The 23,476-nt window shown below is 46.7% G+C and overlaps 1 protein-coding gene across 2 annotated transcripts; it reads right to left on the reverse strand.

Moving 5' to 3' along the window:
- Positions 1–4,546: 4,546 nt before the first annotated feature.
- On the reverse strand, positions 4,547–23,000 carry UAP1L1 (UDP-N-acetylglucosamine pyrophosphorylase 1 like 1). Of its 2 annotated transcripts, XM_053373952.1 has the most exons (9): positions 22,272–22,997; positions 20,385–20,589; positions 17,165–17,340; positions 15,852–16,024; positions 13,386–13,579; positions 10,928–11,068; positions 8,401–8,586; positions 6,166–6,232; positions 4,547–4,762 (listed from the first exon to the last, which is right to left on the reverse strand). In XM_053373952.1, the coding sequence occupies exons 1-9, from the start codon at positions 22,564–22,566 to the stop codon at positions 4,676–4,678; spliced, it is 1,524 nt and encodes a 507-aa protein (XP_053229927.1). In that variant the 5' UTR covers positions 22,567–22,997; the 3' UTR covers positions 4,547–4,675. The 2 variants fall into 2 exon arrangements, with proteins under 2 accessions (XP_053229927.1, XP_053229928.1); XM_053373953.1 differs by lacking the exon at positions 10,928–11,068 and having other exon boundaries at positions 22,272–23,000.
- Between the last annotated feature and the right edge of the window lie 476 nt (positions 23,001–23,476).

Below are 23,476 nucleotides of genomic sequence, written 5' to 3' on the forward strand. Positions count from 1 at the left end.
CGTCCGCCGAGCCCGTAGAGATGACGGCGCAGAGCGGCCACTTCCGCGTCTGCGCTCTCCCTCCCTCGTCCGCGGGTGGGTGGGGAGGAAAGCTCTATGGTTATCACCTTAGCAACAGCGCCCAGGGAGCGCCTGGGAACAAGGCCGAGTAGCTTTTCTCTATTCCCCTGTGGTGAAAGGGTTAAAAGCGGCCCCGCCAGCAAAAGACTGTTTGCCATAGCCAATAAATCACAAGCGCCTTCTTAAAAGGACATTGCTGTTTTGCGCCATGCCCGCTAGAGGACTTGTTTTATTTATTGCCATTTTATATACCGCCCTCCGCTCCAAAGGATCTCAATGGTGTGGGGGCATGGGTCTCCCTGTTGCAGGAATTTATGTATAGGTTGGGGGGGGTTGCCCCTCCAGCAGATATCATGCACATGCAGCCCACTATCAAAATCAGCACAATCACTTTTGTGACTTTTGTGATTTGTCCCCACAAAACACTTCATCACAGTTTCTTCCTATCTATCCCAAGGGCCTCTGCTGCATGATACTAAATGTAAGAATTCACTGATAAATGTATCTATGTACTGGCTCACTGGGAAAACTTCAGAAATTCATATAGACATGTGAGCTCACTCAGCAGCCCCTCTGCCTGAGTGATAATTCCTGACATCTTAATACCTGAGTGCCAGACAGGTAAGGATTCCAGAAATAACAAACCCAGATGAAGACAAAAGGGTGTGATTAACTTGGCTGGGAAACAGGGAAATGTAAATATCTCTTTTGTTCCCTAGCCGGAATTAAGTTTGCCGGAAGAAATATCAACAACCTCAGATATGCAGATGACACAACCTTGACGGCAGAAAGTGAGGAGGAATTAAAGAACCTCTTAATGAGGGTGAAAGAGGAGAGCACAAAATATGGTCTGAAGCTCAACATCAAAAAAGCGAAGATCATGGCCACTGGTCCCATCACCTCCTGGTAAATAGAAGGGGAAGAAATGGAGGCAGTGAGAGATTTTACTTTCTTGGGATCCATGATCACTGCAGATGGTGACAACAGCCACAAAATTAAAAGACGCTTGCTTCTTGGGAGAAAAGCAATGACAAACCTAGACAGCATCTTAAAAAGTAGAGACATCACCTTGCCAACAAAGGTCCGTATAGTAAAAGCTATGGTTTTCTGAGTAGTGATGTATGGAAGTGAGAGCTGGACCATAAAGAAGGCTGATCGCCAAAGAATTGATGCTTTTGAATTATGGTGCTGGTGGAGACTCTTGAGAGTCCCATGGACTGCAAGAAGAATGGGCATATTTTTATTTACAACACTATCCATTCTGAAGGAAATCAGCCCTGAGTGCTCACTGGAAGGACAGATCATGAAGCTGAGGCTCCAATACTTTGGCCACCTCATGAGAAGACTCCCTGGAAAAGACTCTGATGTTGGGAAAGATGGAGGGCACAAGGAGAAGGGGACGACGGAGGACGAGATGGTTGGATAGTGTTCTCGAAGCTACCAGCCTGAGTTTGACCAAACTGCGGGAGGCATTGGAAGACAGAAGTGCCTGGCGTGCTCTGGTCCAGGGGGTCACGAAGAGTCAGACACGACTAAACGACTAAACAACAACAACACACTTGATGGGTGCTTGGTGGAGGGCAAGGGGAACCAGGGGGCAGGTCCAGGATGCTCAGATTACGGCCACAAGACCTCCCCTTTCATGATGTAACCATGATGTATTAGTGATGTAGTTTGGGGGGGGTGTAACATGGGGATTAGCAGCTAATAAAAGTTTGGGGGCTCTTTTGTCCGGGGCTTCCATCTTGTTTCACCTTGTGGCAGATGGGAGTCCTGTCGCGACAGTCTTCAATAAAGACCAAGCCTACTGGCTGCTGTTTTGCTCTGGTATTCCTGGGTGGTGTCCTTGTTTTTTGTCCAAGGGAGCCCTCAGATTTCTCCGTTAACATCCCTCTCATGGTTTTGTCCTCACAACAACCCTGTGAGATAGATTACGTCGAGAGAGTCTGGCCTGAATGGGGAGCTCAGCCCTGGTCTCTCCCAGTGCACTCTGACCACTGCACCAAACTGGCTTACGGAGAGATGAAAGATGCGTGAATATTTTTAAAATAAAAGTAAATGCAACATAGATTCATCTGCTTGTCTTTTGTAACTTTTATTTCATGGAATTGTGGTGTTGGAAGGGATTCTGGGGGTCATCCAGTCCAACACCCTGCAATCTCAGCTATTTTATTATATGCCTGTGTTTTAAACAAAATAGCACCCTGCTGCAACAATTTAATAAAGATCAGGCTTACTAGCTGCTTTGTTTCTCAATATTCTCTGGTTGGCCTCTGTTATTTTCTCCGACCAATGGAGAACCTGTAAAGGACTCTGTAAGGGCTCTTGTATACCCCATAAGGGAATAAGGGCAGATTTTGTTTACACCTGCTACTAAGAAGTGTCTGAGGCAACTTGGAATATGAAAGTGCTTTTAATTATATATATCTCAGAAAACTCCCTACAACATGAGAATTTACCATGTTGATAGAACTGCAAACCTCAAAATGGGATTTTGGATCACACTGCTTGCTTTAATATGACACTCAGCACTTTATGTTTATTATCTGTTAAGACGCTTATCTATACCCAGTCTTTCATCATAAACCAGGAGTGACTTATTTGTGGCTCTCCACGTTAGACTACAGTGCTCATCAGCCTCAGCCCAGCCTGACCCGTCAGGGTTGAAAAGAGCTGTAGTCTATAACATCTGGAGGGTCACACATTAATCCTCACCTAAAGTATGTTATTATTGCCCATTCCGTCAAGCAGCCTTATGTTGACCAGGAAGCACGGGCATACTTATGCCCAGAATTTTTTTCATCTTTGGCACTATGGTGGAATGCTGCTAATTAGCAGAATGCCGCTAATTGGCTCATGGAAGACATACTGCAAAATAAATCGGACCCTAATGGACAAGAAGGGCTCTGGATCCGTGTTACACATCGGTAACTCCTCAACTCTTCATATGGCACTGCAGTTTCTGGCCTTTCAAGGACCTTAAGTTTTCCATTTGCAGATCTTCTGATATTGCTCACATTTAAAAGCTTTTGTTTTGGCAACTAAAACTTTAAAAAGTAATTATGGCTGCAAACTTTTTTTAAAAAAAAAGTTCTATAAATGTGGGCAGTATCAGCTGATATATGAAGACAGAAGTGGCACAGCAAGATTTTCAGTGGGCAAGAACCATCAGAAGCCTTGCCCTTCTGTTGGCTAGCAGGAAGAGAATAAGTTGCGCAAAAAAATACAAATACATTATGCAAGCTGTCATGATTTGTGTCATTTACACAGCTGAGCCTTTCCTTGCCATCCAATCTGGGTTGCCTGTGTGCCTGCTGGTTTTTAGTGCAGAAGGCAAGTGGTCCTGTGTATATATAGCTTCCACCCACCCACCCTGCATCCATGTCTAGGGAAGGAAACTAGTAAACGATGGAAGGACAACTGATTTGGGGGTTGCTAGGGCTGGGCATTGCAACTCCTCTTGTTGCGTTTTTTGTCTGTGTGCCAGGTCTCGGGAGTAGGGCCAGTTTTAAAAAAAGAAACACAAAAGGCAAGCTAGATTTTGAAAGCACTTTTAATATGTGAAAATTACAAAATGGGCAATATAGGGTTTTCATCACCTTCTTCCAGAACATGTATAAGGCAGCTTTCCCCAATGTAGCACCTTCAGCTATGGTTGGATTCCCATCAGCCCCAGTCAGCATGGTCACAGATTAGAGAAACTGTAGTGTCCTAAAACAGCTAGAGGGTCCCAGATCAGGGAGAGCATTATCAGTATCAAAAGATGGTTTGGGGATAATTAAAAAGGAGAAAGAAAACAATGCACTCTGCTACACAAAGATTTGCGAAGAGGGAAGCTTTCAGCTCAAGCTGAAAACTCCAGATTCAAAATGGCACTGCCAAAATAGATGAAATTCAGATCCTGTCTCTTCCACAGCCAGGGCAGTACTTCCAAGATGAGGCAAGAGATTCTGGACACAGACAATGCCTTTAACTTTGAGTGCATAAAGTTCTTGCAAACGCAGATTTAGGCAAGCACTGTTTGCTCCTCACTGGAAGCTTATCTCCAAGGTCTGAAGCAGAGAGCTTTCTCCAGACTTACCACCTAACATCCTTTTAAGTGGAGTTGTCCATAATCAAACATGGGTCCTCCTGTTTGTTCTGCCACTGAGTCATGCACCTCCAAGATAATACAGAGCCTCTTCACCCAGCATTGGTAAATCATATCTATGGAATATGTGCAGCATTATTTAGAGGTTCCTCTCAGCTATCTCCTGCCTCTCTGGTTCCTTTGAGTGTTGACACCAGCAAAGAATCCTGTCCCCCAGGGCTGCCTCCAATTTCAGCATTACACACAAGGGGCCTCTCAGCCATAGTGAGGATGGTGGGTCTTATTTCAGACAGCTCTTTGAAAGTTGCAGAGAATGCTATTGGGACAATCATGGGCAGAAACCATCACTCTCCAGGCACAGTGTGACCTAACAACCCCACCCCAGAAGCAGAAAAGTTAGAAGATTTTGGCTTTATAGTATCATAAACACTGATAGTTTCTCAAAATTATTCTTTTCTTAATTACAAAGCAACAGTCAAGCAAAAAGATGGTCGCAGAGGACAATCTTCCAAGTTGGGTCTTCATTCAAGCTCTTGTTAATGTTTCTGCTTTGGTTTCATCAAGTAGAAAAGGTGACTTGAGGTCTTTGGCTTTCAGGTACTTCTCTAGTCCCTGCAAAAGAAAACAATTTTGAGCCAAAGGCCACATTCCCTTATGGGCAAGCTTTCAGAGTCTGCATGACAGTGATGGTCAGAACCAGAGATGAAAGTGGGCGGAGTGACCAATGTGGCTCTTACTTTTGTAGCTTACTTCCGCGGAATATGTCAAGAGGCGTCAACACAGTTCAGCATACATTCAAGCCAAGACAAAGCACTCACTGCAGTGGGGCAAGTAGCTTGCAGAGAGTCCTAACGGCCAGAAAAGCCTCAAGGGCCACATTAAATTCCCAGGCCTGAGGTTCTCCACCCATTTGTAAATCTAAGCAGGACTATTGCCCCTACGTCAGGGGTATGAGGTATCTGTGGCCCTCTAGATGTCAGACACCAACTCCTAGCAGCCTGAGCCAATGGTTGGAGATGATGCAAGTATGAGTTGAGTTGCTGCTGGAGGGCCAGAGGTTTCCTCTTGCTGCTGTAACCCCATGGGTAGGCAAACTAAGTCCCGGGGTCCGGATCCGGCCCAATCGCCTTCTAAATCCAGCCTGCGGACGGTCCGGGAATCAGCGTGTTTTTACATGAGTAGAATGTGTCCTTTTATTTAAAACACACCTCTGGGTTATTTGTGGGGCATAGGAATTTGTTCATTTCCCCCCCCCCAAAAAAAATAGTCCCACAAGGTCTGAGGGACTGTGGACAGGCCCCCTGCTGAAAAAGTTTGCTGACCCCTGCTATAACCCATCTTTTAGCCTTTATTTCCTGTTACATGCTGATTTTCCCTTAAGTCCCTCCTGCCTATTCTGGATTTTAAACCTCTGTAGACAAGGACCTGCCTAAGTTGTTGACTCTAAAAGTGACATACATACACTTATAAAACAATCAAAAAGATTTTCATCATCATCATCATCATCATAGGGAAGAAATTATTCTTAGCTGCTTTTCTTTTTTATTATTCTGACACAACAGTATTTTGTGTTTTTTTTTGCAATTATATGTAACCAGCATCTCAAATTCCAAATGGAGGAAAGCCTATATAGCTCTGCGGTTCCAGGCTATGGACTCTGCCACAGTTGAAAGACGCTATTGCCTGATCCCTTGGAGTCTGCTCATGTGGAGTTTTATCCCATATTTGCCATCTTGGCTGAACATTCTTCAATCTCAGGGCTCTTCAACAGGCATAGGCAAACTCCAGCCCTCCAGATGTTTTGAGACTACAGTTCCTATCATCCCTGACCACTGGTCCTGTTACCTAGGGATGATGGGAATTGTAGTTCCAAAACTTATGGAGGGCCAGAGTTTGCCTATGCCTGTTCTACAACATCCCCAATATTCTTTGCACTGGCTCAGAAATAAGAACTTATTTCCTTAGAAGCAGATACTGAATCCTTAACCGGAGTTCACATAAAATGTTGGCCTCACCTCCCCAAAGTAAGAGACTAGAGGTGAAATCTCACATATAGCGGGTGGTTCGTCATCTCCTGATAAACTGAAAAGAGAGAAAAATGAAAATAATGACTCTCTGCAAACATATGACAAGCCACAGAAAAGAGAAGGTAATTGCTCAACGCAGCCCCAGGCCAACTTCACATTTTATATCATCTGTTTGGTTTTGGTATTTTAAAACTGCAATCTACCATGGGTGCTTGGAAGACAAGTCATATATAAATGAAGTAAACAATAAACAGAAGCACGAGAGCATTAGCCGAGTGTTTTCCCTTGCCACCCGAATAACTGCAACCAGAATGCAATGTACTTCTGTATGCAGGAGATTGGACTACATGACACTTTGGGTCCCTTCCAACCATACAATTCTATTATTTTATGGCCTCACACACCTGGGATGGGGAGAAAGGCACCCCAGATCAGAGAGGATGACCCCAATAAGCTTTGAATCCTGAACCCTGTGTTTTATTATTATACCCACCTTTAAAATAAAACCTCCCCTGCGCCATATTAAGAGTTTGGTCACAGCATGTGATGTTAACACAACTTCTCCTAATCTAGTGCCTTCCAAATGCTGCTGGAATACAACATCCATCTTGGTGGCTGCAGCAGATGGCTGAAATCCAGCCCCATCTTGGAGAAAGCTGCTCCATTACACTCTTCCCCTCCCTGGTATAAACCCCAGAGGGCACAATTTATCTCCACAAGAAGATCTCATCTGCACTATACATTTAAGGCACTATCATACTACAGTGGTACCTCGGGTTAAGAACTTAATTCGTTCCGGAGGTCCGTTCTTAACCTGAAACTGTTCTTAACCTGAGGTACCACTTTAGCTAATGGGGCCTCCTGCTGCCGCCTCATCCTGAGGTAAAGTTCTTAACCCAAGGTACTATTTCTGGGTTAGCGGAGTCTGTAACCTGAAGCGTCTGTAACCCGAGGTACCACTGTACTTTGAACAGCCATGAAACCTGGGAGCTGTGGTTCGCTAAGGCTGCTGAGAGGTGTTAGGAAACAACCCCCCACCCCAATTCCCCTCCCAAAGCACCAATTCCCAGAGTGGTTTAACAATCAGTGGCGTAGCGTGGGTTGTCAGCACCCGGGGCAAGGCAAGTAATTTGCGCCCCCTAACCCGTGGATTTGCGCCCCCTAACCCGTGGATTTGCACCCCCTAACCCTAACCCCCAGACGTTGCGCCCGGTGCGGCCGGCCCCCCCCGTACCCCCCACGCTACGCCACTGTTAACAATCACCAGGGAACTCTGGGAATTGTAGCTCTGGGAGCGGGGAGGGTCTTCTCTGAGAATCCTTAATAAACTACAGCTCCCAGAATCCTTTGGGAGAAGCCACACCTGTTTAAAGTAGTATCATAGTACTTCAAGTGTATGGTGTGGATGAGGCCAGAAATCTGTTGCAAGGATGTTAAACAGATATTTAACGGTTAGTCCTGACCAGACCCCCAGCTATTCCCCACTCAGAACTACAGCTCCCAGAGTTTCCTGGGAAGAGGGCTTGACTGCTAAACCACTCCACGAATTGTAGCCCTGTAAGAGGAGTATGGGGTCTTCTAACAACTCTCAGGACCCTTAAATAATTCCCAGGATCCTTTGCAGGAAGCCATGACTGTTTAAAGTGGTGTGATACCTCTTTACTCATACAGTGGTACCTCTGGTTAAGAGCTTACCCGTATTTTTCGCTCTATAACACGCACCCGACCATAACACGCACGTAGTTTTTAGAGGAGGAAAATCCGTAGGCATGCCACCCGTAGGCATTCCCTCCATAACACGCACAGACATTTCCCCTTACTTTCTAGGAGGAAAAAAGTGAGTGTTATGGTGCAAAAAATACGGCAATTCATTCTGGAGGTCCGTTCTTAACCTGAAACTGTTCTTAACCTGAGGTACCACTTTAGCTAATGGGGCCTCCCGCTGCCGCCGTGCAATTTCTGTTCTCATCCTGAAGCAAAGTTCTTAACCCGAGGTACTATTTCTGGGTTAGGGGAGTCTGTAACCTGAAGCGCCTGTAACCCGAGGTACCACTGTAGTGCCAATGGGGACACACACACACACAAACACACACAAACACACACAGTGTTTCACTGTGGCAACATTCCATGTCATAAATTCATCTAGTGCTCCCTGGCCCCTCGGGGTAAACTGCAGTTCCCACAATCCCTTGGGGAGGATAAATAGGAGGAGCCTTCACAGACCTTGGTTTCTCAGGTATCCTCTGGCCATTGCCATTGACAAATCTAGCTCCTGCCTTCACAGCCCAACGGTAGTGTTGGGAGAGGAGTGACCGGCGAGCTGTGATGGGAGTGTCTTTGTCAGCTGCATCGGAGTTCTTCAAAGGCGAGAACTCCTCTTCCCTCGGGACCTCAAAGGCTACGAACTTCCTGTTAATGAAAGGGAGAAACTGGAGGCTTAAAATAGGAGTTTCAGTTGTGGTCATGGCCTCCTGCATGTGCAGCATGGAGCCATTGAGGCCATGGCACATTCCAGAATCCAGGAAAACGTAACTTGCCATATCCATGAAAGGAATGCATTTGGAGGCAAACAGCGAGACCTTGCAGCTGTTCTCAAAGCTGCCAATTCCAATTGGACTTGACTGCAAAAGCAAACTAAAGCCCCATCCACGCCAGACATTTAAAAGCACTCTTATACCATAGGAACCAGTCTGCACCCTGCAGTCATCATCCGAGGCCCAGGAGGTCTGGAGAGTGGCAAAAGGAGAACAGGGACTTTTCTGTGGTGGCTTTCCGCTTGTAGAAAGCTCTCCCCAGCAAGGCTTACCTGGTGCCATCGTTACGTTATCTTCAGGCACCAGGCAAAAACCTTCCTTTTTAATCAGAGCTTTGGCTTTTAACCACCTATGGCCTTTTAGAGTGGGTAGGATGTTTTAATGTATTTCTTCTCCCCCCTCTCCTCCAGTTTTAATGTATGTACGGTGTGGGCTTTTAAAGTTGCCATGCCCCCCCCATGTGACTAATAAATTTAATTAATAAACAAATAATTTAGCCACCCTGCCTTCCCCACCTCAAAAGTAGTCTAAGGGTGCTGACTTCACAGGACTATAATTTCCAGCACTCTTAACAAAATACAGTCCCCATGCTTCTCCATGACTGCTAAAGTAGTATAAGGGTGCTTTTAATTTATGGTGTGGATGTGAACTAAATATTTCTAGATAGGTGATCTGAAAAACATCTATCTATCTATCTATCTATCTATCTATCTATCTATCTATCTATCATCTATCTATCTATCTATCATCTATCTACACACATACCTCTACAGCACATTTGGTGTAAAGCACTGCTCAGAAAGCTTCTAATAAAGAAGCTTAAATTTTCACTGTTATTGGCGGAGCCATCATTGTTATTTGGAGCACAGGAAGCTGCCTTCTACCGAGTCAGACCCTTGGTTCAGCTAGCTCAGCACGTAGTCTGCTGAGGGTGCAGACTGCAGGGTGCAGACTGGTTCCTATGGTATAAGAGCGCTAGCTCTGCTGCTGAGCTACCACCTTTTCCCAATTCATGGTGGATTGTCACATTTACATATTTTGAAGAGTTTTCTGTTATTGAAAGTACCGTATTTTTCGCTCTATAAGACGCACCCGACCATAAGACGCACCTAGTTTTTAGAGGAGGAAAACAAGAAACAAGAAAGCAACGCAAAGCCTCTTGAGTGAAGAGGCAGGAGTGCTCCCTTTTCACTCAAGAGGCTTTGCATGGCTATCCCTGAAGCCAGGAGAGCAAGAGGGATCCCTCTTGCTGTTCTGGCTTCAGCGACAGCTGCGCAGCCTGCATTCGCTCCACAAGACACACACATATTTCTCCTTACTTTTTAGGAGGGGGAAAGTGTGTCTCATAGTGCGAAAAATACAGTAATACAGTCAGGCAGGACGCGAGTGGCACTGTGGGTTAAACCACAGAGCCTAGGACTTGCCGATCAGAAGGTCGGTGGTTCGAATCCCCGCGATGGGGTGAGCGCCCATTGCTCGGTCCCTGCTCCTGCCCACCTAGCAGTTTGAGAGCACACAGAACAAGTAGATAAATAGGTACCGCTTCAGCGGGAAGGTAAACAGCGTTTCCATGCGCTGCTCTGGTTCGCCAGAAGCGGCTTAGTCATGCTGGCCACATGACCCGGAAGCTGTACGCCGGCTCCTCAGCCAATAAAGCGAGATGAGCGCCGCAACCCCAGAGTCGGTCACGACTGGACCTAATGGTCAGGGGTCCCTTTACCTTAATGCAGCCAGGCATATAAATTCCAAACGGTTTTCATAGGCAGCCCCACATATAACTCGTGGTAGTAATCTAGAGGCTACCAGGGCACACCATTCTGCCCTGTCACAGCAGCTGCACATGTAATGTTCTCATCTACTGACTGCAATAATCAATCCCTCAAAAAAAGAAAATGCTCTAGGGTGCAGCAGGTAAGTGTGCCTGCCATTTTAATTCAGAAAACAAAACCAGAAGCTATCAGAAGTTTGGGAGACACCCTGTGTTGTCACAACTCCTTACCCCGTAGCAGCTGGGTCCATTATCATTTAGCAACCTGGTGCGCTCCAAATGTTTTGAACTGTGCCCCCCATCAGGCCCAGCAGAGGCTGATGGGAGGTGTAGTCCAAAATGTTTGGCAAGCACCAGTTTGGCCAAGGCCAATTTAGTGAGTCTCCCCAACTCCCGCCCCAAAGAACAGGATACACAGAAAGAGGAAAGAGGCACATTTGGTACTAACTTAGAAAACTGGAACACATCAAACACAAACTTCTCCAGCTTAATCCCGTTGGGTTTTAGCGGCGTCACCCGATTGCCCTCCTGGTCGACGAAAGGGACTTTCTTGACAGCCACATGGCGTTTCAAGCGGGGCTCAAACTTCCTGGTGGGCAGGAAGGACAGAGACGTAAGCACACAGGAGACTTCCTCAAACTCTGCTCCGCTAAAAAATGTTGTTGTGCAGCAAGATCACTCAGGGCTGCCCCAGGCCATTCCTTGCACTGCACAGCTGTAAGGGGAAGGAGCGGTGCGTTCTGCCTTTTCACCTGCCTGAAATCCACTGCCACAATCAATGGATCACCCTTGGATGATCCAGGGTTTCAGTGTTCCATCCAACTATCTCCATGCTTCTTTCTGCGTTTCAGAGGGGTGGACCTGGTGGCCGTTCCAACTCTACAATTCTATGCACAAGTTTAATTTAAAGGGGGTGGCAGGAAAGTGGAAGGAAAGCTTCATCCCCCTGATTATTTTGTTTCCCCACTTTTCTGCAGGAGGGGTGGTGTGTTTGACAAACTGCTGGTGGGGGCCTTTCTGCTGAGCTGTTTTCATGGAGAAAGGGGGGGTAAACCTCTGCATAAGTTATTTTTGGCAATTCGCCGGACACTTCCTGGAAATCTTTGGATAATGATTCACTGGTATATTGGAGTTGTTTCTGTGGGTTTTCTGAAATCTGCCTTTCAAACAGAAGGCAAAGATTTGTCCTAGGACTGCAGTTTAAGAGCTATACGACAGAGGCCGCGGTTTAGGAGAGCGTGTAGGTAAGCCGTCTCTTTTTTGGCTGCCTGGATGACAGCAACCAAGTTTTTGAGTTCTCCTGTTTTCCCAATTACAGGACCACAGTCATACCTTGGGTTACAGGCACTTCGGGTTGCGTTTTTTCGGGTTACGGACCACCGAAACCCGGAAGTACTGGAACAGGTTACTTCCAGGTTTCAGTGGTCGTGCATGCGCAGAAGTGCTAAATTGCGCTTTGTGCATGCACAGAAGCACCGAATCGCAACTCGTGCGTGCACAGACACGCAGCTGCAGGTTGCAAACGTGCATCCCGCACGGATCACGTTTGCAACCTGAGCGTCCACTGTAATTCCTTTGCATTAGAGTTTCTTCAAAATAAGAACCTAAGAAGAGCCCTGCTGGATCAGGCCAATGGCTCCTCCAGTCCTGTTCTCACAGTGGCCGACCAGATGCCTGTGGAAAAGTGCAGGATCTGAGCACTTTCCACTGCTGTGTATTTTCCAGCAACTGATATTCAGAAACATTAATGTGGAGGCAGAGCATAGTCATTGTGGCTGGCAGCCGTTCCAAGCTTTATCCTCCATGAAATAGTGTTCATTATAGATTTTATCTTCTGCATGCAGTATTGCTGAATAAAGTGAGTTTAAAAGCCTGCTGAAGCTGCCTGCTATAAAAATGGAAACACATAGCTTTAAGACCTATAGAAAGGGCATCCTCTGAAGGTGGTGGACTCTCCTTTGCTGGAGGTTTCCACACAGAGTTTGGATGGCCATCTGTCAGGGATTCCTTAGCTCTGATTCCTGCACTGCAGGGGGGTTGGGCTAGATGACCCTTGGGGATCCTCTGCCAAGTCTAAAGCACTATGATTCTACAGCTTCTAACCAGAAAACTATGTAATAGAATTTTAAGGTCATATATATATATAATAAATGTTCATAAATGTACCAATGTCTGGAGCAGCACAGGAAGACCGCCCTGAAACCATTTTGACCCCAGACTGACCAAATGTTTTCTCTGCAAGGAGGGAGGGGGTGAGGGAACCTTCCCATTGTTTCAGGAATTGGGTAATCACCATCTCAAAGGAATGGGCGGAATACCAGGAAAGGCAATCAGATAAGGCATTATCAGATAACCTGGCAGACAGGAAAATAACAACATTCAAATTTCTGTTGTAGACCACCTTTTCTGTGATGTGGGTACGATGTTTGTGGGGGGGTGGTCTTGGGTTACATCCCTTCTGTGCTGTATGTATGATGTATGGAGGGGTGGTCTTCAGCTCCAGGGAAGGCAATTTAAAATGTAAATATAAGGGCAGGTACACCTTTGTTCAGGGTCCTCCTCTGTCCTCCTGTGTGTGAGGGGAGCACCCTGTTGCAACAGCTTTAATAAATTTCAGGCTTACTAGCTGCTTTGCTTCTCAATGTTCTCTGGTTAGCCTCTGCTATTTTCTCCTACCAATAGGGAACCTACATAAGGACTCTATATGGGCTCTTGGATACCCCATTAGGGAAAAAGGGCAGATTGTGTTTACAACAACTAGGAGCTCAGTTTGTCACAATCCTGATACAATGCGCAGAAATATATGCATTCCTTCCCACCCCACTGATTTCCAGGATGCAGATCCCACACTCATAAACTCTGGAACAGGTCATGGGAAAGTGAGCATGCACAACTGCAGGACTTACTCTGTGACAGCCTTCAGGAAGTCAAGACTAAAGAAGTGATTGCAGATATTTCCAGCGCTGTATGTCAATCGGCTGTCCGCGTTTCTCCTCTGTGCTGTTTCCAAGGAGATCTCGCTGTATTCCACCACCTGATATACTCCGTCCACAGAGCAAACCACCCCAACGGGCTCTGTGGGGTAGGCTTTTTCCACTACCTTAACAAACAAACAAATATATATATATAATTTTGGGGCCAGAGTCAGGTAGCAAGTAAAATAACCGGAAAGAGTGGATCAAGCAGGTGGAGGGGCTAAAGTAATTCTTTTTTAAAAATATTTTTTTATTGGAATTTTATTTACAACATAACATAAACCCCCCACCCCCCCAATACAAAAATCCACCCTCATTAAACGTGAACATAACATACAGTGAGCATAATATACAACAATACAAACAACGAAATAAAATACTTCCTTTATCCTGTATCTGGCCTCCTTATTTACTTCTTATAAATTGTTTCCTTTATGAGTAATTATTAAGATTTTTCTAATTATAACTTAAATATCCACAAAGTCTCCTGCAGACATTAATCGAAACAAGTCCAGGTATGTATCTTAGGGCACTGTTTTGGGAAGTATTCTCCATTTCCCCCATGCTTTTGGAAACTCTTGTCTAATGTGATCTCTAATTGCCTCTGTTAATCTAGCCAGTTCAAGATACTCTAACAGTTTGTCTTGCCATTCCATTTTTGTTGGCACAGTTTCTTTTTTCCAGTTTTTAGCAATTAGGATCCTTGCCACTCCTGTGGCATAGAGGAATATTTTCTGATCTTCTCTTGCTATACAGATCAAATCCAATTCCGCTCAGAGGATGCTGGATTCAGAAATTCACATGGTAAATTAATTGGGTGCATATGTTTGCCTGTTTAGAATGAGATTACGCAACTGTTGCAGGCCCAGGGAGTGGGGGGAAAGGATCTCTGCCAGTCACCCCCCAATACCCTTCTAAGATTTTACCTAGGCACTGCCCATAGGTGTTCAAAGTTCATCTAAAAAACTCACTTTTCATGTTTTGTTTCATTTTGCTTTAAGGATACTTAAAGTTCCATATACTGTCCATCTCAGACACTATCTATATTCAACATGGTTATGGTTCGGAGGCAGGCGGAAGACACACAACACATTACATGGAGGCAAAAGCAGATCTAGATAAGAGATGCTCTACTTTAAAAAAATGCAACAACAAAGAAGAAGGAAGGTTCATTTGAGCAGGAAGGGATTGTTAATCAGATTCCATCTACAACCTGCCAGACACAAGCAATGTTTTGGGCTTTTTTAAAAAACAACAAAGATTGGGGTGGGGACATGTGGAAGGACCAAATTGCACTCCCTGCCCCCAATCCACAACAGTTTTATTACCGTATTTTTCCGTGTATAAGACAATGCTTTTTGCTATTAAAAAAAAATAGGCAAAAATTGGGTGTTGTCTTATACACGGATAGTGAATGCAGAGGGGGGACATGCGATGAATGGCAGCAGCAAGCAGGAGATTGGCAGTGGCGATTGGGTGGGTGATTGGCGGCTGTGTCAAGGCCTGCTGGCGATTGGCTGTGGCTGAGGCAATTGGGCAGGCGATTTGTGGCTGTGGGAAGTGGGCAGGTGGGCTGTTGGTGGTGGCAAGCAGACAGACAATTGGCGGCAAGATGTGCGATTGGCAGTGGCTGTGGCAAGTGATCGGTGGTGGCGGGCAGGCAGGTGAGTGATTGGCAGAAGTGACCTCCCCCACCGCCCACAGCTAAACAACTTAATTTCTTAATTTTGGGTTAAAAGAAAAATAGGGGTCGTCTTATACATGGGGTGTCTGATACATGGAAAAATACGGTAGTTTAACATGCAGTACAACTGCATCTTGTGTTGGGGATGCATTCTGGGGATGGCACATATGCACAAAAATGTGTATACCCGAAGTGCCCCCTTGGAATCACCACTGTACAACCATGCTTACCATCCAAGCAAGGAAAACAGCTTTGAAGCTGGGCTCTGGGAAGCTCCTGCAAAATCCTACAAAACCTCACAAGAGCCTTCCGGAACCCAGTAAGAAAGTACTTAAAAGCTCTTTCCTTATGCCCGATGCAAATTCAACTTTTAAACTCTTTTAAGCCTTGCGTGTGATTAATTTGTGGGATTTCAGCCAGCTGGCTTTCAACCACGCAAGGTTAAAACTGCACAACTTAATCAAGAGTAAGATGCAATTGTCCTTTACTTACACCCCAGCTTTGGGGTCTGGGGTACCACAGGGCATAACCATGATGAGCAATGTAATTGTCATATGGATGCTGAAACGACCATCAGAACATGAGTCACTTCTAGCAGAGATGGAGATCTTCTCTCATACACACACTTGCTCATCCTTAACCATGACAACCCTCCGCCCTGCACACAAGGGAATTGTGCGATCATCCCTGCCCAATGTTTTTTTCTCTGTCACCTTAGCACCACAATCAGCTCCTTTCGAGACACAGAAACCAATGAAGACGGGATCTGCCATTTTGACAAGGATGTTGTCCACACAGTAGACATGGATGTACTGGACGCCACACCGCTCCATGTGCTCCAGGATCTTGTTGTCCATCAAGGCGCGGTACAAACCACCGTTGCCATCTGCAGCACACAAGGAATGAGTTAACCACCAGACAGAAACTGGGTTAGGACCAGCACCAACTGGCCAGCACCCATGCTATCAACCACCCGCCTTTGCCTCTCACCTGCAATCTCTGTAACCAGTTTTACCACTGTTTGTAAATGGTGGCGGAGGAATGTATAACCAAACAAATGCACATGTGGCACTTGCAATTTTAAAAATAGAGGCAGCCCACCTTCAGGGGCGCAGGTCAAAGGGGAAGATGGTTCCCTGATCTTTCAGGCTGATAAAATATGGCCTTACCCTGGCCTTTGAAAGCTGAGACATATATTTTAGGACACATCCTATCCTCTTGATTGTAATATTCTGATTGTTTTTAATAAGTTTATAAATTGGTGTCTGATTTTTTTAAAAATTTTCCTCTTCCCTCCCTGTTCCCTTTTCCTTCTGTGTCTTTTATTTTTGTATTGTAAGCCTGTGGGTAGGGACTATATTGTTTTGACTGTAAGTAACCCGCTCTGGGAGTCTTTAAGGCTGAAGAGCAGGGTACAAATACTATAAACAAACAATTTTTCAAAATAAATAAATAAATGAAACCCATCCTAGAGCTTCACAATGAAGGACAAGTAAGAGACCTAATAAATAATTATAACAGTATGTATTATATGGCATGATTGTATTCCCTATACAAATACTGAGGGTCACTCAGTGCAATCAGTATATGCAAATGTTTTGTTCACTTAAAGCTATATAGAACCTTTACTCTCAATAACAATGCAACTCAGAGGCGGAGAATACTTTTATTTTTATAAATCTTCATTATTTGTAAAGGGAATCTTTGTATGAGTTAATACTGTATCTACCTTTCGGAGCTGTGCTATAACTCTGTACTTTTGTCCTTCCAGGGTATAGCGCTTTCAATCTATTGTTTTCTTTCCTTTTGTTGTGGTTGCATTTTAAAATAATAAATCAATTCTAAAAAAGAGAAAATGATATAGCTGTGCTGCTACGAGAAAGCTCTGCACCTGCCACATGTGAAGGATTTGCTACACGCAATGCCCCTTTTCACTCAAATATTCGAAATGGTGCCAGTGAGAGGCCTTCAGAAGCTCCCAAGCAAGACACAACACTTCCCCAAGTTTAGGACAGCTGCTGCATACCTGGCGCCATGGCAATCTTGCCTTTCTCTTCCAAGATTGCTTTCCCATCAAATGCCACGGCCGGGAGCATCCTCTGCTCAAACATGATGATGTTGGACTTCTCCAGGTTAAAGTAGTTGTGCTCCTGGAAGAATTTCTCTGTCGGTCCCAAAGTGAACTCACTGGTCATAATGTACCTGCATGGAAGACACACAGGGCACTGCAGTTAGAAGCACTGGACAAGGAAACCAGCAGGGTTGGATTCACACAACCAAAGCAAGCAGAGCACGTTACTTTGAGACTGACCCAGAAACTCCAGCAGGTGCAGAATGCCGCGGTGAGGCTCCTTACGGGGTCCTTGCCGCAGGATCACATTCATTCAGTGCTTTACCAGCTGTACTGGCTCCCGGTGGAGTACAGGGTCAGGTTTAAGGTGCTGGTTTTGACCCTTTAAAGCCCTATGCGCCCTAGGACCCTCGTACCTATGGGACCGCCTCTCCTGGTATTACCCACGGAGGACCTTACGGTCTTCAAATAAAAACATCTTGGAGGTCCCGGGCCACAGGGAGGTTAGGCTGGCCTCAACCAGAGCCAGGGCCTTTTCAGCTGTGGCCCCGATCTGGTGGAACGCTCTGTCACAAGAGACTAGGGCCCTGTGGGACTTGACATCTTTCTGCAGAGCCTGCAAGACAGAGCTGTTCCACCAGGCCTTTGGCCAAGGCACAGCCTGACCCCCTCCTTTGGCAATCTTCACAGAACTCTAGCCCAATTAATTTGATTTGAACTGATTTAAGAATGAATTGATTTTACAATGTATTTAATAGATTGTGAATTTATGTGAACTGTGTTACTTTTACTGTTGTTAGCCGCTCTGGGCCCGGCTTTGGCTGGGGAGGGCGGGATATAAATAAAATATTATTATTATTATTATTATTATTATTATTATTATTATTATTATTTGGCAGTTGGGCACACCCAGGGCATGACAAGGACAGGCACATGCCTTTCTTTTAAAGATTCAAAAACACAGAAGTGAATAGCAGTGCCATGCAAAGATCACAATGCGGAGGGGGACGGGACTATGTGAAGCCAACCAATGCCTCTACATAGCTCCATCCTTATTTCAGCTATTGTGATATATTTACATATTGTGATGTTTAGGTGGTGATATATGACCATGTGAAAAACCAGGTATCGCCCAGCCCTAAACAGAGCCCTGTTTTCGCAGGGGCCAGACAGATGCCTGTGGGAAAACCCCAAACAGGACTGAGAGCCCAAGAGCCCTCTCCCCTCCTGTAGCTTCCAGGAACTGGTCCAGAACCGTTGCTGCCTCTGACTGTGGAGCCAGAGCAGAGCCACTGGGGCTATGAGCCATTGATGGCTCTCTCCTCTGCCACGAATTTGTCCAGTCGCCTTTTAAAGCCACCCAGGTTGGTGAGCATCACTGCCTCCTGTGGGAGGGAGTTCCACAGTTTAACTATGCGCTGAGTGAGGAAGACATTCCAGCATTCAGCTTCATTGGATGTCCATGAATTCTAGTATTATGAGGGAGGGAGGGAAACTTTCCCCAAACCGTGAAAATGTCATTTTATAAACTTATATTGTGTCACCCCTTAAAGGTAAAGGTTAAGGGACCCCTGACCGTTAGGTCCAGTCGTGGCCGACTCTGGGGTTGTGGTGCTCATCTCGCTTTATTGGCCGAGGGAGCCGGCGTACAGCTTCTGGGTCATGTGGCCAGCATGACTAAGCTGCTTCTGGTGAACCAGAGCAGCGCACGGAAACGCCGTTTACCTTTCCGCTGCAGGGGTACCTATTTATCTACTTGCACTTTGACGTGCTTTCGAACTTGATTTTAATTAATTTTTATAATGAAATATTTTTAGAATGTTGGTTTATTTGATTGTTTGATTATTTGATTATTTGATTGTTGTTAGCCGCCCTGAGCCCGGTTTCGGCTGGGGAGGGCGGGATATAAATAAAATTTATTATTATTATTATTATTATTATTATTATTATGTTGGGTTGGCAGGATCAGGGACCGAGCAGCGGGAGCTCACCCCGTCGCAGGGATTCGAACCGCCGACCTTCTGATCAGCAAGTCCTAGGCTCTGTGGTTTAACCCACAGCACCACCCACATCCCGTGTCACCACTTACTTGCCTTTTAAAGTGAAAATTCCCGAATAGGCTTCTCCTCCTCTCCGGAGGTACTGTTTCAGTTACAGTGGTACCTCGGGTTAAGTACTTAATTCGTTCCGTAGGTCTGTTCTTAACCTGAAACTGTTCTTAACCTGAGGTACCACTTTAGCTAATGGGGCTTCCCGCTGCTGCCATGCCGCTGGAGCACGATTTCTGTTCTTATCCTGAAGCAAAGTTATTAACCTGAGGTAATATTTCTGGGTTAGTGGAGTCTGTAACCTGAAGCGTATGTAACCTGAGGTAGCACTGTACATGCAAATTTATGTAGGTTTAACCAACTGATTAACATTCAGTTGATTATCTGACAAATATTTCAGGGGACAGTCCTGATATTTTTGGCACTTTGGAAATATCCTAGTTAAATGTCTAACCAGGGATTGGCAAAGTTTACCTCGCCTGGGCCACTTCACTCCAGCAGAGATCCCTCTGTGGACCAGATCACCCAAGGGCCTGCCATTTCCGGCGTCTGTGCATGTGTAGACGCGATTTCCGGTGACGCGGAAGCGAGTCCCCGCTCTGCACTGCGCTGGTTTAGCACAGCGGGCAGGGACTCACTGAGCGGGCAGCTCAGCTCAGGGGGCTGGTTAATTGACCCCTGTGGGTCATTTGTGGCTCATGGGCCATAGGTTGATGACCCCTGCTCTAAACAGACTTTGCCAGTGGGAGTCACACTGCAAACCAAGTACAGTGGATGCTTGGGTTGCAAACGTGATCCATGCGGAATGCATGTTCGCAACCTGCAGCGGTGCGTCTATGCACGCGCAGGTCACGATTCATCACTTCTGTCCATGTGCAAAGTGCGATTTAGCACTTCTGCACATGCGCGACCACCAAAACCAGGAAGTAACCCGTTCCAGTACTTCCAGGTTTTGGCGGTCTGTAACCTGAAAAAAACGCAACCTGAAGCTTCTGTAACCCGAGGTACGACTGTAGAGGGCCACCCTGCCACTCAGCAAAAGGAACAACAGCAAAGAATTCTGGGACACCATGTGACCACAAGAGGCATTGGCCAGTGCCTTAAGACCCCAAGAGCCAGCTACCCACCAAGGGACTGTGCAGCGAGTTCCAAACTTATCACCAGCCAGCTGCTCCACTCTGCGGATCCGCTCCGCCTGGATCTGATAGAGGGTCTTATGGCTCGGCAGCCCCACATCATACATGCCCTTCGGGTAAGGCACCCCGAGGCGTGTCCCTTGCCCTCCAGCCAGAAGGAGCACGGCCACCTTGTTCTGGGAGATCTTGCGGAGCCCTCGAAGGAGACAAGAGAAAGATCACCGGAGGAAATACGTATCTCATTCAAATCACGGTTGGAAGGGACCACGAGGGCCGTCGAGTCTAGCGCAATGCAGGAATCTTTTGCCCAATCTTTTGTCAAACCCACAACCCTGAGATTAAGACCCTGAGATTAAGAGATTGTCAGCTTCATTCCGGATGGCTGCCCTTGGAGACAGTGCACAGGGTGAGAGGCTCCTTTGGGGGCCTGGAAGCCCTCCACCCGCACCCCAAGCAAGAATCATCTAAAGGAGGCACAGGGTGATGGTGCAATTTCTGTGGACCCAGCTGCCTTCTTTCCCTTCATCGCTGAACAGGTCTGACAGCTCCAGAAGAAGCTTTAAAAACTGAGGCAATGCCTGGGAATTTAAACTATTTGAAGTACTTTTACTCCAACTCGTAAGCGCCCAAAGCAGCTTACGATGACAGTTAAGTCTGTTTCTTCCCTCGGACTTTCCACCAAAAATATACAACACAAAAGGAAAAGGAACTGGGAAGGAGAAGGTAAAAAGCAATCCCAGACAGTACTACTTAGTACTTAGAGGCAGGGGGCAAAGCCTCTAGTAGCCCTAGGTCCTGATGATGTCAGAGTGTGCTTTACTTCATCGCTATCCACACATGCCCAGAGGTTCTTTGGTCTTGTAGGCAGTTGGTTGGAATCCTTAATCCCAACTCTCTTTGTAAAGTGCTCAGAGGTTTTCTGTCCAATAATCAGTACAGTATATAAATTTTGTTAAAGGTATTAAAGTTATGTAGCACAGGTGCACAAGTACTCTGAGCGCAGAACTGGTGTTTGCACAGCACCCAAGTTTTGGCCCACCCCAAATCACACAGCATATGGACACCCAGGCATGCCAAACTGTATTTTGCAAATACTGAAGGCTTTGCCAACGTGGCGCCCTCCATAAATGTGTGGACTACAACTCCCAACAGCCCTAGCCAAATATTGCCACCAATGGCAACGGGAGATTATCAAGCTGGAGGAAGAAGGCTGGTTTACAGGGGGCATCACTCCTTAAAATGTTTTACCCAACAACAGCATTTTGGGCCACAGACAATGCAAAGGAACCTCATAGGGAACAGTTTCCTGGTGTCTAAATGTACAATTTTTGGTGGCACAAAACTTATTTTACTGTGTGCGAAAGTTGTGCAATCTTCCTTTCTTCATTCAGGTTGTTTCTACATGGAACAATGAAGAAGAAAAATATGCCTGTTTATATGTCGTCCACTACAGTACTGTATTCCAAAACGGCCTTTGCCGAGGAAGGTGCAGCCAAAGGGGCCGGTGGGTGTGTCTGTGGATGTGTCTGATTAAGTGGGCGTGACCAAACAAGGAAAGGCGGGGCTACAAGAACAGAACCAATACTGTACAGTAGTCCGTTCTCCACACGCCCACTCTCTGAAAATTAAAGCACTAATGGATCGGACCAAAGGTCCATCATTATCCAACCAGGTGCCTCTGGGAAGCGCACGTAGGCAGGCAGGTACAACCACATGCACCCGACCTCCGGCAGTCTCAGGTAGACTACCTTTGTGACGAGATTCCACAGCGAAAAGTTAACACGGTAACCCACAACGTTCCAACTGTTTGTTCATCCTCCACCAGCAACCCCCAGAGGTCAAAAGGGCTACCAAAAGCCAGGTCTGTCCTGGCCTTACCCTCTTCCTCCCACTGCTCCAAAGTCCGCGGGTCGCTCCTGCAAACGCTGCCGAAGAACTCTGGAGGGACGGGCTCTATCCGGCAGCCCAGTCTCTCCTGGCGCGGCTCTTCCTCCCGCGCGCAGGCCTCCGCCGCCCTCCGGCAATGCTCGCCCAGCTCCTCGGCGTCCAGCTTCGCCAGCGACTCCAGGAGAGAGTCTCGTTGCGCCGGGTCCAGCTCGCCCCAGAAGCGCAGCAAGTGGGACTGGCCGGCACGCTCCAGCCGCGCCCGGATCTCCTCTTCCAGGCACGCCATCACCTCCTCTCTCTGCGCTTCTCGCTGAGCTTTTCAAAGGGGAAAGAGTCTTTTTGCAATTTGCAACAGCTACAAAACTGTCCCTGGGGAGCGCGCGCCAAAGTTTGTGGAACGTTCCCCGGGAAGAAACGGAACGTCGCCTCCACCTAGTTCCCCCTGTGAAGGTCGGTTACTAGCAAGATCCTCTCTTGCAACCACAGCACGGAAACCCGTGTCACTTCCAAATTCCCGCCCCGCCCCCCTTCGCCTGAGCGCACTGATTTCAGGCGTGCCCTCGTCCAATCAAGCAGGGTTCCCCTTCCATTAGCCAGAGGGGGCGGGGAATAAAACAAAATTGCAGCCGGCCAAACTTTAAAAAAGCAACTGGTGGGAGTCAGGCCTCAGGAGGAAGGAGAGGAAAGGCTGGAGGAAATTGCAGCCAGCGCGCAGTCCCGCCCCCAGGCATAAGGAACGCCCCCGCTTCTACGTCCTGTTTCCCGCGAGGAGGCAACTGTTAGCTGTCTATACTGGGCGCTCGCTTCGAACTTGTTTGTCTGAGCTGAAGTGATTCCGCTTACTTGTAGCGTAACGCTGTGCATGTTTATGCTCGAAGCGGGTTGGGGATACTTCCAGGCTTGCAGCCGGATCCTTTTAACCGAAGATGCCAAGGATTGATCCTAGAGTCTTTGGAGGCAAAACGCCCGCTCTGCCCGCTAGAAGTTCGCGGAACGTTTCCTGCCATCTGTCAGGGATGCTTTAGTTGTGAATCCTGCATTGCGGGGAGATGGACTAGAGTAGACCACCCTTTAGAGCCCCTTCCAACTCTACCAATCTATTATTCCACGTCTGCCCCAATGCGGTGAATATCCGTGACTCTCTCCTTTAACCTCCTGCAGAAACCGGAGGCTCTAACGGAATGGTCTTAGTAACG

The sequence above is a fragment of the Podarcis raffonei genome, chromosome Z, assembly GCF_027172205.1.
Source record: "Podarcis raffonei isolate rPodRaf1 chromosome Z, rPodRaf1.pri, whole genome shotgun sequence".
Taxonomy (NCBI): Eukaryota; Metazoa; Chordata; class Lepidosauria; order Squamata; family Lacertidae; genus Podarcis; species Podarcis raffonei.